The sequence below is a fragment of the Anabrus simplex genome, chromosome 4 (assembly GCF_040414725.1).
Source record: "Anabrus simplex isolate iqAnaSimp1 chromosome 4, ASM4041472v1, whole genome shotgun sequence".
Taxonomy (NCBI): domain Eukaryota; kingdom Metazoa; phylum Arthropoda; class Insecta; order Orthoptera; family Tettigoniidae; genus Anabrus; species Anabrus simplex.
The window spans coordinates 70505976-70522356 of NC_090268.1; the positions used below are offsets into that span (position 1 = coordinate 70505976).

The 16381-nt window shown below is 42.2% G+C and overlaps 1 protein-coding gene across 1 annotated transcript in view; it reads left to right on the forward strand.

Moving 5' to 3' along the window:
- Lim3 (Lim3 homeobox protein) overlaps positions 1-16381 on the forward strand; it is a 554170-nt gene that overhangs the window by 471760 nt on the left and 66029 nt on the right. Inside the window, exon 5 of the mRNA XM_068227353.1 lies at positions 2636-2790. Coding sequence (XP_068083454.1) covers positions 2636-2790 — 155 coding nt within the window. The remainder of the gene's footprint in view (positions 1-2635; positions 2791-16381) is intronic.

The window sequence follows — 16381 nt, forward strand, 5'->3', positions numbered from 1 at the left end:
AATCGAGAGTGTACAATTACAGTGTTACAGGATTTGGGCTCCGAGAGCCAGACACACAATTCTTGAGCTATAAGCCCAACCTTACGATACAGAAGATTCAACAAAGGGGCAGAAGACCCCAATCATGCCCAGGAGCTCTTGCTCCCAATTACACAGTAAAGCCTCCTCGAGGCACGCAGAAACAAATTTTAAGAAAGAGCGACCCGCTCTTAAGTTCAAGCCTATCAAAGGCCACACCAAACTCCACTTTCAAGTTGACCTCCAAACACAAATAACACAGGGGTAAAAATACCCAACCTACTGAGGCCTATTCAGTGAAGAAACAGGACCAATACGTGCCCTCCAAAATACCAACTTGAGAGGAGGCGAAACTGCACTCCTAATATACTTTATTTAAAAACCTATTTGGCACTAGGCCACAAATGCAAGGGCTAATCCCATACTAAAGAGGTGACTTATATAAGAAAACGATTTACATTACATTAGAAGGGAAGAAACGGTTGTGAAAATAAGTTCACCTCAAAGCAATATGAGTGGGAGCTCGAGAGGGTTAAGCACTCTCTATCCCAATTTGTAGTTTAAAAAGATAGAATAGATACCAAGTGTCTTTACATTTTAAAGGAAAGTTACATGGTAAAAGGCTTCGGACCTGCCCCGAGAGTTAAACTGCTGAGCTAGCAAGAAAAGAAGTTATTAAAAGGCCATTACCTGGTGGTTGAACTGCTGCCCGAAGAAAGAGGCGCTTCCCGCCCCCTGCTACATAATTTACACAATGATAGATGTTACTGAAGTGGCCCGGAGACCCGAAAATCAGCAGTTTATATACCCTTGTGGAAAGTTCAAGGCGTTTCGTGAATGATAACACCCGCCCACAAGCATTTTATTGGATAATGGCAAAAACTACTACACTAGATGAAGAAGAAACACCTTATTGGTGGAAAATTAATTACAGACATTCCTTATTGGTCAAATTCAAAACAGGGGGAAAGAAAGGGTTAATATTGCCAACTTAAACAATGACTGAAAGAAATTTAACAAAGAACAAACTTATGAACCCAAAATTTCTCCAAAAACACAGTTCGTTCACTTCGCACTAGGGTGCATAATTGTAGTCCTTCAGTAGTACCATCTAGTGCCATCTTCTTACTACAGGCAAAACAAATATACATCGAAAACGACCCAGTTCAGAAACTTCAAAATTTACAAGTAGGGACATCTTCTGAGAGACTTGAGAATTAACACTGTAGATAAAGTTCAGGCTTCCTCCAGTAGAGGAGTTTCAACTGGCGCAAAGTTTGAATTAGCGGCGTGGAGGTGTACCACCTGGTACAATAATAATAATAATAATAATAATAATAATAATAATAATAATAATAATAATTTACGTCCCACTAACTACTTTCACGGTTTTCGAGGATGCCGTGGTGACGATATTTTGTACCATAGGAGTTCTATTACATGCCGTTAAATCTACCGACACGGCGCTGACGTTTTTGCGCACCTTCAAATACCACCAGACTGAGCCAGAATCGAAACTGCCAACTTGGACTCAGAAAGCCAGCGTCTTAATCGTCTGAGCCACTCAGCACGGCTGTAAAGGAAGAATAACAAGAAAAAGTAATTAGGCGAGGTGAGACAAGTCATGTTTACAATCCGGATGAAGCGGAATGAAGTGGGATGAAGTGAGAAAAAGTGTAACAAAAACAGAGCGAGGAGAACAGAGAGTATGATTTCAACAATTTACACGAGGAGGTAGGCCAGGTCTTTAATCGAGGCTATGAGAAGTACTGTTCGTGTCTTTTAATACCTGAGTATATGAAAATCGAGGCTCAGTGCAAGTGTCACTCCGTGCAAATGTCACCATCGTACTTCTAACTCAACAATTTCTGCTAGATAGAGTGAAGAGCTCCGTGCAAATGTCTTTTCGTGCAAGTGTCACTCCATGCAAATGTCACCATCCTACTTCTAACTCAACAAGTTCTGTTAGATAGAGTGAGGAGCTCCGTGCAAATGTCTTTTCGTGCAAGTGTCACTCCATGCAAATGTCTTTCCGTGCAAATGTCTCTCCGTGCAAGTGTCACTCCGTGCAAATGTCACCATCGTACTTCTAACTCAACAATTTCTGCTAGATAGAGTGAAGAGCTCCGTGCAAATGTCTTTTCGTGCAAGTGTCACTCCATGCAAATGTCACCATCCTACTTCTAACTCAACAAGTTCTGTTAGATAGAGTGAAGGGCTCCGTCCAAGTGTCACTCCGTGCAAGTGTCACTCCGTGCAAGTGTTTCAACCCCGTGTGAGCAAGAATTGGCTCGTTCTTTCCGTGCATTCCGTATCTTCCCACTACAGTATCTCTGTGACTAAACCCACTTCTTCCAGTTAACTTTATTCCTTCTAAAGCATGCCCAGTGTACTATACAGAGATGCTCATAACTCATTTTCGGTAAAATTGGATTTATCCCGTGTGGTCTTCAATTGACCTTATCGTATTTCAAGCTCCTTGATGTGTGGTTCCGTTGGTATCTTCAGCTGTGAATCAGTCGATAAATACAATAAGTAGGTGGGAGAAAATAACGCTAAAATTGGTGTCATTTTGAGAGGACAGGGTTGCATGTTACAGTGTGTCTCCTTGTTTCAGAAGAGCTAAGGAGAAGCGGCTGAAGAAGGACGCTGGCCGGACGCGTTGGAGCCAGTACTTCCGGTCCATGAAAGGCGGCTCCTCGCCCCGGCACGACAAGCTCCACGACAAGGACGACAAACTGGACCTGGAGAGTAACTTCAGCCACACGCACGGTAGGGTTTCGTCATTTTCTTAAATAAATATTACTGACAGTACGGAATAACAGTTATGAAATGTTGGTGTGATGATAAAAAATGTAATCAATTTATTTACAGTCCATTACAGCGGTTTGGATACCCACACTAACTTTCCACAATAACTTCAGGTACATTCCATTCAGGACTCATTTCAGGGAGCAAAAAGGAAAGAACTGTGTTTTTTGTTAGTAGTTTAACGGCTCATTAACACATCGAAGACCCCCTGTGGGTGGGGAACGCAGACGAAGAATACACCCACGGTATCACCTTTCTGTACTAAGAGGCGACTAAAATGGGCGACCAAGGGATGATAAAATTAAAACCATGAGACTACTTGTGATTAGTACCATTGCATGAGGATCAGTACTATCATGCGAGGAACAGCATGGATTTATGTTACCTAGGAGTAGAACGCCTATGTGAGCAACACCACGGGTTTGGCAGTTGCCCGTGATTAGTACTACTATGTGAGGAACACCATAGGTCTGCGTTACCTGAGGGTAGTGCCATTACATGAGGAACACCGTGGGTCTGTGTTGCCTGTGGGCGGTACCATATTGTGTGATACGCCTAGGATTTTCATTGCCTATAATTAGTACCACCAGGTGATCGGCACCAATAGTATTCGCGGCCTGTGATTTGTTCCACTAAGTGAGGAACATCACGGGAATACCGGAACCCGTGATTAGACCACTATGTGAGGAGCACCATAGATCTGCGTTGTTTGCGAGTGGTGTCATTATATGTGACATACCATGGGTCTGCATTAACTGTGATTAAAACCACCATGCGAGGAACACCATGAGCCTACGTTATCTGTGATTAGTACCACTGTAGGAGGAACACCACGGTTCTTCTTTACCAGTGATTAGTGCTATTATGAGGGGCCGGTGACCTGGATTTTGGATCCCTTTTTATAACAAGCATCATTTCAGAAAAGAAGGTATTGTAAATTGGACCCACCGATTGTATTGGATTCGTCGCCATTTTTTCATTATTCGTTTTATATTTTAGTCAGTGGATACATTTTGAAGTTTTAATTATCGTTTCATTTCGTTGTACCTCTTACCATTAGGGGCCGATGACCTAGATGTTAGGCCCTTTTCAACAACAAACATCATCATTAACACATTGAAAGTTTTCGACGACGGAAGGGTGGGGAAAGGAAGGAAGGGAGTGGCCGCCGTGACCTTAAATAAGGTACAGCCCCAGAACTTTCTTGCTGTGAAAATGGAAAAGCACGGAAAACCATCTTCAGGGCTGCCGACGGTGAGACTGGACCCTACTCTTTCTCTACACAAGCTCACAGCTATGCGATTCTAACCAAAAGAACAGTATGATGACATGTAGTTGTAGTAGTTCTTATTTGAGTTTTCGTCTATACACTGGTTTGATGCAGATCTCCATGCCACCCTGTCCTGAGTTAACCTTTTGATTTCTACGTAACTTCTGCATCATACATCCATTGTGATCAGTTTCTCATCTTTGTTTTGTTGTACCATTACGGTTCTTACACGATGCAGTTCCCTTAAAAACTAACTGATCAAGTCCCGGAAATATCAAAATGTATCCTATTAATCATTCTTCTCCTTTATCTGCTTACCGTGGTACACATCCTTACGGAGTGCGTGGACCTGGCCGATATGCGCCGTAGTCTAAAACTCCCTAGTGTCATATCCCTCATCCTACGAGATGACGAGCAATAAGCAGACCTTGTCATCCGTTTTATGAGGAATAGTGGTCTTCTTTGACGTATATAAAGTGTATTTTATATCAGTGTTTATTTTTTGTTAACTCCTCTTTTATTCCATTGACTCTAGTTTGTGTGTGTGAATTTTAATGTGTTATTTTAACTTCTCATTTGAATGATATATATCATAGTACTTAATCTACATTTTCTATAATTTTATCAGAAAATAAGGCATTACGAATTAGATCCACTGATTATTTTAATATCATAATAGTTTATCATGATTTGTTTTAAGTTCTAATCAGTGAATATATTTTAAAATTTTAAATATCATGTCCTTTCGTTCCATCTCGTACCATTTGGGGCGATGAGCTTAGATGTTAGGCCACTTTAAATAACAAGCATCATCATCATCATCATCATCATCATCATCATCATAGGGGCCGATGATCTAGATATTAGGACCCTTTAAACAACAAGCATCATCATCAGAACCATCTCTTCTTCTGTTCAATTTTCAAAGTAAGCAGTGCCTTTTCCGTGGAGAGTACATAGTGGGATTTGCCGATTGCCCTTAGGCGACCATTGTGGCTTTTGTGCAAATAAACTGATGCTGGTTGGTATACATTTTGCGACTGAATGCCTTTTCCCATATGGACGCCGTGAATGTTCAACGGACCCAGCTGGCTTCGCTAGCTATTGACCTTGCCAGCTGACATATGGTAGCATTGTGTGGAAAAACCTTAACGTAGCCTTTATGTCATCATACTCACCTTTTTTGCGCCATGCAATCATTCTCGCTACTTTCATGTGTGTTCATATGAGGAACATAGTCTAAGCAAATCCATGAAATGAGTGCTGAATAAGCGACTGATTTTATAACCAGGGTTTTCCTGAGGTTTTACACTACTCCTTTGATTCTACATTTATAATGCTGACAAAAAAGTGATTTTTAGATTTAGTTCCCCACAGAAATTGCTGTAACCTTAGTTGGCTGAGTGCCAAACAGAGTCATCGCTTGACTGTTTATTGCCGGTTCTCTAAACGGAGCTTTGATTATCCTCTCGCCATTTTGCTAGCAATAGTCAGTACTCTTTTAGCGTCACCATTCACATACCTTACGCAAGAACGAAAACCTGTTACTCAAGCAGACCATAGGCTATATATAACCAGCGATATCCACTGATGCACGTGTACTGCGGGACAGCATCGCAGCGCTAGTAGACAATGGGATGTCGAAAAAATATAGAGGGGCCTACCGTATATCAGTGACCTGTAGGGTTGCTGTGGAGCTGCTGAGGCTTTGAAACCCGAGGGAGGCTCGTGGGTTGGTCTCGATGACGTCATCACACTTACCTATAGCTTCAATTTGCATTCACAAGAGTTCAGAACATGACAGAGGTGCATTATTAAGTCAAAATGCCTGCATCCAAAGATTATTATTATTATTATTATTACTATTATTATTATTATTATTATTATTATTATTATTATTATTATTATTATTATTATTATTATCCAGAAAATGTAGCGGCACATTTTTAGGCTGACAAAGGCTTATGATTTCATTTTCACACAGTTACAGACCTCTGAGACTCCGACTGTTCATTTGCTAACAAAGTTTATGAAAATAATGTTTTAAATCTAGATATCAATTGAAGTTGGTCATGTGAAGCTTTTCCGGTAAAAGAATTTGTAATGGCTGGGAAGTAAGATAACTGTTTAAATGAAATAAAATGGCGTATGGCTTTTAGTGCCGTGGGATCCCAGGACGGGTTCGGCTCGCCAGGTGCAGGTCTTTTGATTTGACACCCGTAGGCGACCTGCGCGTCGTGATGAGGATGCCATTATGATGAAGACAACAAATACACCCAGCCCCCGTGCCAGGGAAATTACCCAATGATGATTAAAATTACCGATCCTGCCGGGAATTGAACCCGGGACTCCTGTGACCAAAGGCCAGCACGCTAACCATTTAGCCATGGATCCAGACACTGTTTAAATCTTCCCATAAAAATAATGTTCTTTTTATTTACAACTTGCTTTACGTCGCACCGAAAAAGATACATAGGTCTTATGGTGACGATGGGATAGGAAAGGCCTAGGAGTGGGAAGGAAGCGGACGTTGCCTCACATTAAGGTACAACCAGAGCATTTGCCTGGTGTGAAAATGGGAAACGACGGAAAACTATCTTCAGGGTTGCCGAAAGTGGCGTTCGAACGCACTATCTCCCAAATGAAACCTCACAGCTGCGCGCCCCTAACTGCACGGCCAACCCGCCCGGTAAAATCCTGCTCTTTGTGTCATTTGTAGATCATATTCATTCCAAAATTCATCCCTTAATCTATAATTAGTTTTTAACTCAGAGGCGGTGTAAATATATCCGGAAGTCTTGCCGTCATAATAATTCGAACTGGTAAAAAAACAAAGAAACAAAACAAACAAACAGATTGGCACCAAAAGTTAAAACCACAGACCTGATCATAATTATGTACCTCCACGAACCTGCTACGCAGGCGTAGCAGGGGGAGAGGTGATACTCCCACGTGGCGCGTCCCAGATGGCGGATAGGGGGGTCCTAACCGGCTTGCCGGCGGACTTGAGGGAAATAAAATACCTCTCGCGGACCAAACACACACCCCCTGTGGGTGGGGGAGGCTGACGAATAATACACCCACGGTATCCCCTGCCTGTCGTGAGAGGCGACTAAAAGGGGCGACCAAGGGATGATTGTATTCGAACCATGCAACTACATGTGATTAGTACCACCACGCAGAGAACACCAAGGGTCGCTTTTACTTGTGCGTAGTACCACTATATTACGTACGAAATAGGTTTGTGATTAGTAGCACACAGGAGCACCGCGCGGTCGGCTTTTGCAGTACCTGTGATTAGTACCACCATATGAGCGGGACCATGGGATGATAGCTACCATGGACCTGCCTTACCTTTGATTAGTACCCACTATATGAGGAACACCACGGGATAGGGAGAGGTCCCTGTGGTTAGTACTCTTATGTGATGAACATCATAGGTTTGCGTTGCCTGTGAATGGCGCCGCAGAGTGAGAAAAACATAGGTCTGTATTAATGTCGAATTTCATAAGCTTTGAGTAGTACAATAATGTGTGGAATACCGCAAGTCTCTGCTACCATTGATTAGTACCGCAACAGGACAGATACCATGGTTCTACATTACAAGCGATAAGTATCATTCTGAGGGGCCTTTGACTTGTATTTTGGACCCATTTAGACACCAAGCATCCTCGATTTGCTTTTGGAAGTGGTCCCTTGGTCAGTAATACTATTAACTATGATATTTTTTTGAGTCGGATCCACTGATTGTTTTAAATTCATGTTCATTCATTCATTCATTCGTTCATTCGTTCATTCATTCTTCATGACATTTTTTATTTTGGTCAGTGGATAATTTTGAACTTTTACTTTGTCGTTTCATTTCGTACCATTAGGGGCCGATGACCTCGATGTTAGGCCCCTTTAAACAACAAGCATCATCATCATCATCACTCCATATTTTTGTGATTCGTAGCACTCGAGTGGGGTTCAGTGAGGGTTTCCAGTACCCGTGAGTCGTGCCCGTGTGTGCAACACCACAGGTCTGGGCGTTGCCTGTGAGTTGTACCACTATACGAGCGACACCGTAGGTTTGCGTTGCCAGTGATTAGTACCCACTCTGTAGGAACACCACGGGAATACCGGCGCCCGTGATTAGTACACCTAGGTGAGGAACCTCATCGGTTTGCGTTAGGTATGAGTGGCGCCATTGTGTGAGAAACACCATAGGTCTGCGTTACCTTTACGACGTACAATACTTGTGAGTAGTACCTTAATGTTTGGAACACCGTGAGTTTACGCTACCTTGGATTAGTACCGCAGCTTGAGAAATATCATGGTTCTCCTTTACTACCGATAAGTGCCATTAGCATCATTGTGCTTTATAAGTGGTCCCTTGGTCACTAATACTATTATTTACAATCTTTTTTGAGTCTGATCCACTGTTTTTTGTTGTGTTCATGTCCATTCTTCATGACATTTTTTATTTTTTATTTTGGTCAGTGGATGCTTTTCATTTTTTGTTGTTATCTCATTTTGTACCATTACGGGCCGATGACCTCGATGTTAGGCCCCACTAAACACCAAGCATCATCATCATCATCATCATCATCATCATGTATCTGAAATGTGTATCATTTTCCGGAATAATAAATGTACAAACAGGTGACCTTAACAATTTTATTTGTAAAGTTTAATCTCCTCATACGCCACTACTTCTTACTAAATTACCAGCATTGTATACTACTACTGACCATTCAGTAATGGAACCAAACATTAATATTTCTGAAATTCGAATCCAAAGTATTAAATATGATTTCCTTTATTACTGAAGAGTACATAAGTCTCCAATAGTTAAGATAGAATCCGTAGTTCATTGAAATTATTATATCTTGCTAGGAATGGATGTGAGCATGGTGTTCTTATACCCGTATACATTATCGTGAGGGGACGAACACAAGAGAAAGGGTTGTTTAAGGGTCGGTAAAAGCAGCTTCTCAATTCTGAACTAAGTTGAAATATGTTTTAAACTCTCAGAATATATTTATGAGCTTAATAAAATATTATGACAGACAACCTGTTCTCTCTTGAGCCAAGTGTGGGCACATGGCACGGGCCATGTGTGGCATTCACTGAGGCGGAAGGTCATAAGCCGGTGACTTATAATGCTGGCGACACAAAGAGTATGTTGAGCTCCTTCCATCCGGAAGACATCGGCGAGGGATACGGCGAACCATCTGTTACGTCATAATGCTATGAATGGATGGTGCCATTTCACGCATCATGGCTCCCCCGAGTGGAATGTGTTTTTTTCATTCATTGTGTACATACAAAGCTACAGCGACTGCACTTCTATAGATTAAAGCTAATTTGTGTATAGTGCTTTTAATAGAATGTGTTCAAGAGAGATATTACAATGACCTGATCAGTAGACAGATAAACCGAATCGGGATTTGTGTCGCTACTTTACTATTCTCCTCAATACCCTCCTATAGGGAAGCAAAGAAGGGTCGTGTTAAACATTTAAACGCTCTTTTGACAAACTTATTATTATTATTATTATTATTATTATTATTATTATTATTACTATTACTTTTTTTCGTACTTAACTTTTCTACATTAGAAGAGTTTGATTCAAAGGTTTGTGATAAGCAGAATTAATAAGAATCTTCTTTCTTTCATCCTTTCTTAATCCGTTTAACCTCCAGGGTTGGTTTTTCCCTCGGAATTAACTAGGGATTCCACTTCTACCGCCTCAAGGGAAGTGTCCTGGAGCGTGAGATTTTGGGTCGGAGGATACAACTGGGAAGTAGGACAGTACCCGCCCAGGCGGTCTCACTTGCTATACTGAACAGGGGCCTTGTGGGGGGCTGGGAAGAATGGAAGGGATAGACAAGGGCCAGGGAAGAAGGCACCCGTCCACGAACCTGCTACGCCTGCGTAGCAGGGGGAGAGGTGATACTCCCACGTGGCGCGTCGCAGGTGGCGGATACGGGGGTCCTAACCGGCTTGCCGGCGGACTTGAGGGAAATAAAATACCTCTCGCGGATCAAACACACACCCTCTGTGGGTGGAGGAGGCAGACGAAGAATTCACCCATGGTATCCCCTGCCTGTCGTAAGAGGCGACTAAAAGGGGCGACCAAGGGCTGATTGAATTAGGACCATCAAACTACTTTCGATTCGTACAATCATGCGGGGAACACCATGGGCTGCATGTACTTGCGAGTAGTACCACTATGTTAGGTACGAAATAGGTTTGTGAGTAGTAGCAGCCAAGAGCCTGGCCTGGTGTTTTCCAGTACCCGTGCGTCGTACCCATGTGAGCAACACCGAGGGTCTGAGGGTTGCCTGTGAGTTGTACCACTATATGAGCGAGACCGTGGGTCTGCGTTGCCTGTGATTAGTACCCACTATGTGAGGAACACCACGGGATAGTGCGAGTCCCTGTGGTTAGTACACCTAGGTGAGGAACCTCATCGGTTTGCGTTGCCTATGAGTGGCGCCATTGTGTGAGAAACACCATAGGTCTGCGTTACCTGTACGAAGTACAATACTTGTGAGCAGTACCATCTTGTGTGGAACACCGTGAGTCTTCGCTACTTTTGATTAGTACTCCAACATGACAAATACCATGGTTCTACTTTACTCGCGACATGTACCATTCTGAGGGGCCTTAGACCTGGTTTTTAGACCCCTTTGGACATCACGCACCCTCGATTCAGGACTGTGCTTTGTAAGTGGTCCCTTCGTCAGTAATAGTGTCATTTATGACCTTTTTTGAATCGGATCCACTGTTTTTTGTTTGTTTGTTTCTTGTTTGTTTTTGTTTTTTTGGGTTCATGTCCATCTATTCATTTTTCATGATTGTTTTTTTTATTTTGGTCAGTGGATTTTTTGAACTTTTTGTTGTCATTTCATTAGGGGCCGATGACCTCAATGTTAGGCCCCTTTAAACAACAAGCATCATCATCATCATCATCATCCAATTACAACCATGAAACTACTTGTAATTATTACCATCACGTAGGGAACACCAAGGGTTGCATTTACTTGCGCGTAGTACCACTCTGTTAGGTACGCAATAGGTTTGTGGTTAGTAGCGACAGTGTGTGAATCAGGATGGGGTTCCTGCAGTACCTGCGATTCGTACCCCTATATGAGCGACACCATGGGATTAGCGACACCATGGTTCTTCCTTACCTATGCTCAGTTCCCACTATGTGAGGAATTCCACAAGATAGTACGGGTCCCTGTGGTTAGTCCACTTATGTGAGGATCGCCATAGGTTTGCGTTGCCTTTATAGGTTTGCGTTGCCTGCAAATAGCGCCGCAATGTGCGAAACGCCATAGGTCTGTGTTAAATGTGCGCGTGAATAGTACCATAATGTGTGGAATACCTCGAGTCTCCACTACTTTTGATTAATACCGCAACATTACCCATAGCATGGTTGTACTGGATTTTGGACCCGTTTCGACTATACGCATAATCGATTCAGCATCGTGCTATAGAAGCAGTCCCTTGGTCAGTAAAACTATTGTTGTTTGCCCGCTTCTGTGCTTGTGAGGCACTGTGGGTCAGACCCACTGATCGTTTTAAATTCATATCGGTCCATCCATTCATTCTTCGTCCTTATGCTTTGAATTCTGATCAGTGGGGGATTTTGGAACTTTAAGTTGTCATTTCATTTCGTCTCATTTCGTACCATTAGGGACCGATGACGTTGATGTTAGGCCCCTTTAAACAAGAAACATCAATCAATCAATCAATCAATCAATCAATCAATCAATCAATCAATCAATCAATCAATCATGTGGGAAAAGAGGTAGAAGAAGAATAAGATAGCTTTGATCGCAATGCCATCTCTCCTGACTTTAAATACCGATTATCACTAAATTATATTTTTCCGTTTCCTTGTGATGCGTGTACATACATATTGGAAATCCAGAAGTTGCTTTTTCTTTTTTTTTCAATTTTGGACCTGGCTAACAAACGAATATAAATTTTGGACAATTCTGACCGAAGTAGGCCTACAGACAAAACTCTTATTTATATAAACAGATATGAGAATGGCGACCGAGCTCGATAGCTGCAGTCGCTTAAGTGCGGCCAGTATCCAGTAATCGGGAGATAGTGGGTTCGAGCCCCACTGTCGGCTGCCCTGAAGATGGTTTTCCGTGGTTTCCCATGTTCATACCAGGCAAATGCCGGGGCTGTACCTTAATTAAGGCCACGGCCACTTCCTTCCAATTCCTAGGCCATTCCTATCCCATCGTCGCCATAAGACATATCTGTGTCGGTGCGACGTAAAGCAAAATAGCAAAAAAAAAAAAGAGAATGGCGAAATATATTCCAATTTCCTTGAAAAAATCAAACTCAACAATTTCATCAAAGCAGTTAAAGAAGAGAAGATAAAAACTGTTGATAGAAAGACTGCCTTGTCAAGTTCTCGGCAGAATAGCTGATATATTTCCTCTCCTTCGGTCAGCTTCCCTCCGACAAATTTGCAAGTCAATTTCAACCACAGTGCGGGCTGGTAGCGACGTGCCAACGGCGGGGTATGCTGTCGAACGGCGACTTCTAGAAGACCAATATTGACATAATTCGATTGCGGGTCTCGATAAATTAGTTTTTGGACTCGCTCCATTTCTGTGGGAATGTGACACCCATTGGCGTTAGAATGCGGTTTCTAATGCAGCAGCTATGGTCTAGCTATTAGTCTTGTATTACACTTGACCACTTGAGTAACAAATTATATCTCCGAGGAAAAGTCCCCTGTGCATCGATTGCTTCTACACTGTTCCTCTCCTATCCCAGCGCTAACAATAAATTACCTCCATAGCTGTGCGTACTCGAGAGGGTGAGTTCCGTAGGAATGTCCAATGATTTTATCGCTAGTTTATCATCAGTGAGACCGAGGTTCGTAGCCTGCTCAATGCAAGCAGAATTCTTAGAAATAGAAAGGCAAATACTAGTCAGGGACCGACGACCATGGAATAACAATCATTACCTTCATCATCACCATTATCAACAATAGCAACAAAAAATGTATCATGAAATCCCAGTATTTTGATCCCCTGCGGAATACATAGGAGAGGCTCTCGACTTGAGAGCCTGGGTTGGGGTTTGCGGGAGCCAGTTTCGTATTGCTTCCACTTACGAATGGCAGAGTCCTCGCTTTCATCTTTCTTATCCGACCTCCTTGGTCAACTCTTATTCTCTTCCATCCTTGACGGTATTAGCTCTGCGAGACCTCGGATATCTTTAAATTTCGGGCCATTCGAGGCATTTCTATTCCTTTCACCGATACACCCATTCTTCGAAGGGTTGGACGTCTTCAACCTTGTCTTATGATTAGTAGGTCTATTAAGGGAGGATATTTTCCCTGTTGTACTTCCTCTTAATCCAACAATCATCACCACCAGTGGTTCGAATAAAATAATTCTTGGACCTTGTGGCATATGAAATTAAAATGAAACTCCACAGCCTGTTTCCAGTCATTCGACCGGGTCAGGAAAGGATTGAATGAAGCTACCATCTAGCGGCGAGGATAGGAATTGTGCCGGCTGGCGAAGCCTACCGCACTCCCCTGTGGAAATGATTAATGACTAACAGATGAAAGGACATGATTTTGGAGATTGTTGCTGGAATGAAAGATGATAGGGAAAACCAGAGTACCCGGAAAAAAATTCTGTCCCGCCTCAGCTTTGTCCAGCACAAATCCCACATGGAGTGACCGGGATTTTAACGACGGAACCCAGCGTTGAGAGGCCGGTGCGCTGCCGCATCAGCCTCAGAGGCTCGGCATATGAAATTATTTGTAATAATTATTATTGCTATTAGACCGTATTATTAATGACATGTCAAAATAGTTGCTATTATAATCCCAGAATGTATCGTAATGGGGGTAATATAGAGCATCGTGTACTTGTCTCCTGCGATAGAAACTGGATGCTGTATGCCTATATGAATTTAATCTCCCGACCCAGAGAACAGACAATATGAAGAGTTCAGATTGCTCATGAATATCTGTGTCGATAATAATAATAATAATAATAATAATAATAATAATAATAATAATGTTATTGGCTTTATGTCCCGCTAACGTTTTCGGAGACGCTGAGGTGCAGGAATTTAGTCCCGCAGGAGTTCTTTTACGAGGCTGACGTATTTGAGCACCTTCAAATACCAACGGACTGAGCCAGGATCTAATATGTCAAGTTGGGGTCAGAAAGCCATCGCCTCAACCGTCTGAGCCACTCAGCTCGGCAACTGTGTCAGTAGTAGGAAGATCAGACAGAGGAAATAAATCAGACTAGTCGTAGTGTATTAACGAGAAAGCCATTCAAAGTAAAATAGGCCACCCGAATTTAGCGTCTATTTGCTTTAGATATTTTGTCTTGGAGAGGTCCATGGAAAACCTCGCAATCGTGTATCGGAAGAGACCAAGGAGGATGCGGGCTTTGAAATACATCCACACTATCCCTTGCCTGTCGTAAGAGGTGAGTGAAAGGCGAACCTCTTGGGGTCCTCAACTTGTGAGCGTGGGTTCGCGACCACGGTACCCCACCGCATGCTGCGTATGGCATTGTTTCCAAGGACTCGTGCCGACCAAGCTTTTATCTTTACTACCCCTCGTTCAATTCCTCTTCTCTTCTATCACCGACAATTAGGTTTGCAAGTCCTAGGGCGATCCTTTCCCTTTTTCCGATGTTCTCATTCTTCAAAGGGTCGGATTTCTTCCGTTTTACCTATGCAATATTCTGTGTTCGGAACTGTGGATTATTATTATTATTATTATTATTATTATTATTATTTTTCCCCGAGGTATCTGTGGAACAGCAGAGGTGAAAGAAGGTGCCGGGATGAATGGGTCTAACTACAAATGCCAAGAAAAGAAAAAAATTAAAACTTAAACTGAAGGTTATATTTCCTTTTAAAAAAAACTTTAGCAAATTTTATAACAATGAAGCGTTAGGTAAAATGACAAGTCTTTAACCAAAACAAGAGAATCCAAAATTTAGAGACAATTTAACAATTTGGGCTTCAAGCCCAAAGTTTTACAATTTCTGAGCTCTCAGCTCACAAACAGATATTTACCAAAGGGCAGAAAACCGCTACCACATGCAGCACTTGCTCCCAACTTTTAACCTCAAGCCTCCTAGAGGACTTCTTACAACACTAGAAAAGAGCTGACCCGCTCTCAGTTTTCCAGGCCTATTAAAGGCAATACCAGGCTTTCCACTAAATTGCCATCAAGGCACAACTTACCCAAAATGAAACGGGGGTATCTTGTACCCAGCCCACTGGGCCTTAGTAGAAAAATAACAGGTTAAGTTAATGGCCCAAAATGCAAAATGAATGGAGGCGTGAATTTGCACTCCTACATGAAACTTCTTAAAACCTAAGAGGCACTAGGCCGATGAAGCAGGGGCTATTCCCAAACTATGGAGGTGACTCGCATATTGAATAAATTTAACACATTAAGGAAGAGTAGAAAATCGGTTACGAAAACGTATTCACCTCAAATCAAAGTGAAGGGGAGCTCGAGAGGGTAAAGCACTCTCTATCCCCGATTTACAGTTAAAGATATATGTTTTTACATAAACTGAAAGAACTTTACATGTTTATAGAGATAGGTTACATGGTAAAGGTTTCGGACCTTCCCCGCGGGTTAAACTGCTGAGCTAGCAAGAAATAAAGATGTTAAGTGGCCATTACCTTACTGAAGAACTGCTGCATGAAGAAAGAGGCGCTTCCCGCCTCCTGCTACACGTCCATACACTAAGTTAGATGTTGATGATGTGGCCGAGAGACAAGAAAATCAGCAGTTTTTATACCCCCGGGGAAGATTGGAGACCTTTCATGAATAATTAGGACACACCTTCAGGCGTTTATTGGCTACAGTACACAGTTACACGCAAAATCGAAGAAGAATAAGAATAAGAAGAGGAAGAAAGACACGCATGGTCAAAATTAATTACAGAAATAATTGATTGGCTAACTTCTAAACTGGCGGAAAGAAAAGATTAATATTGCCAACCCACAAATGAAAGAACGAAATTTAGTAATAAGAAAACTTATGAGTACAAAATATCTTCAAGGAAGTTCCCTCACTTCGCACCAGGGTGCATGATCATAGTTTTTTAGTAGACATCTATGAGACAATGTCCAAACTTCTTGATAAATAGTAAACAAAAACACGTCGAAATTCACACAGTGACATCTTCAGAGCAAAAGTTTAAGTAGATCCAGTTTTAAGTTCACTGTTTCTCCTGTAGAGGAGTACTTTAAGGCGCAAAA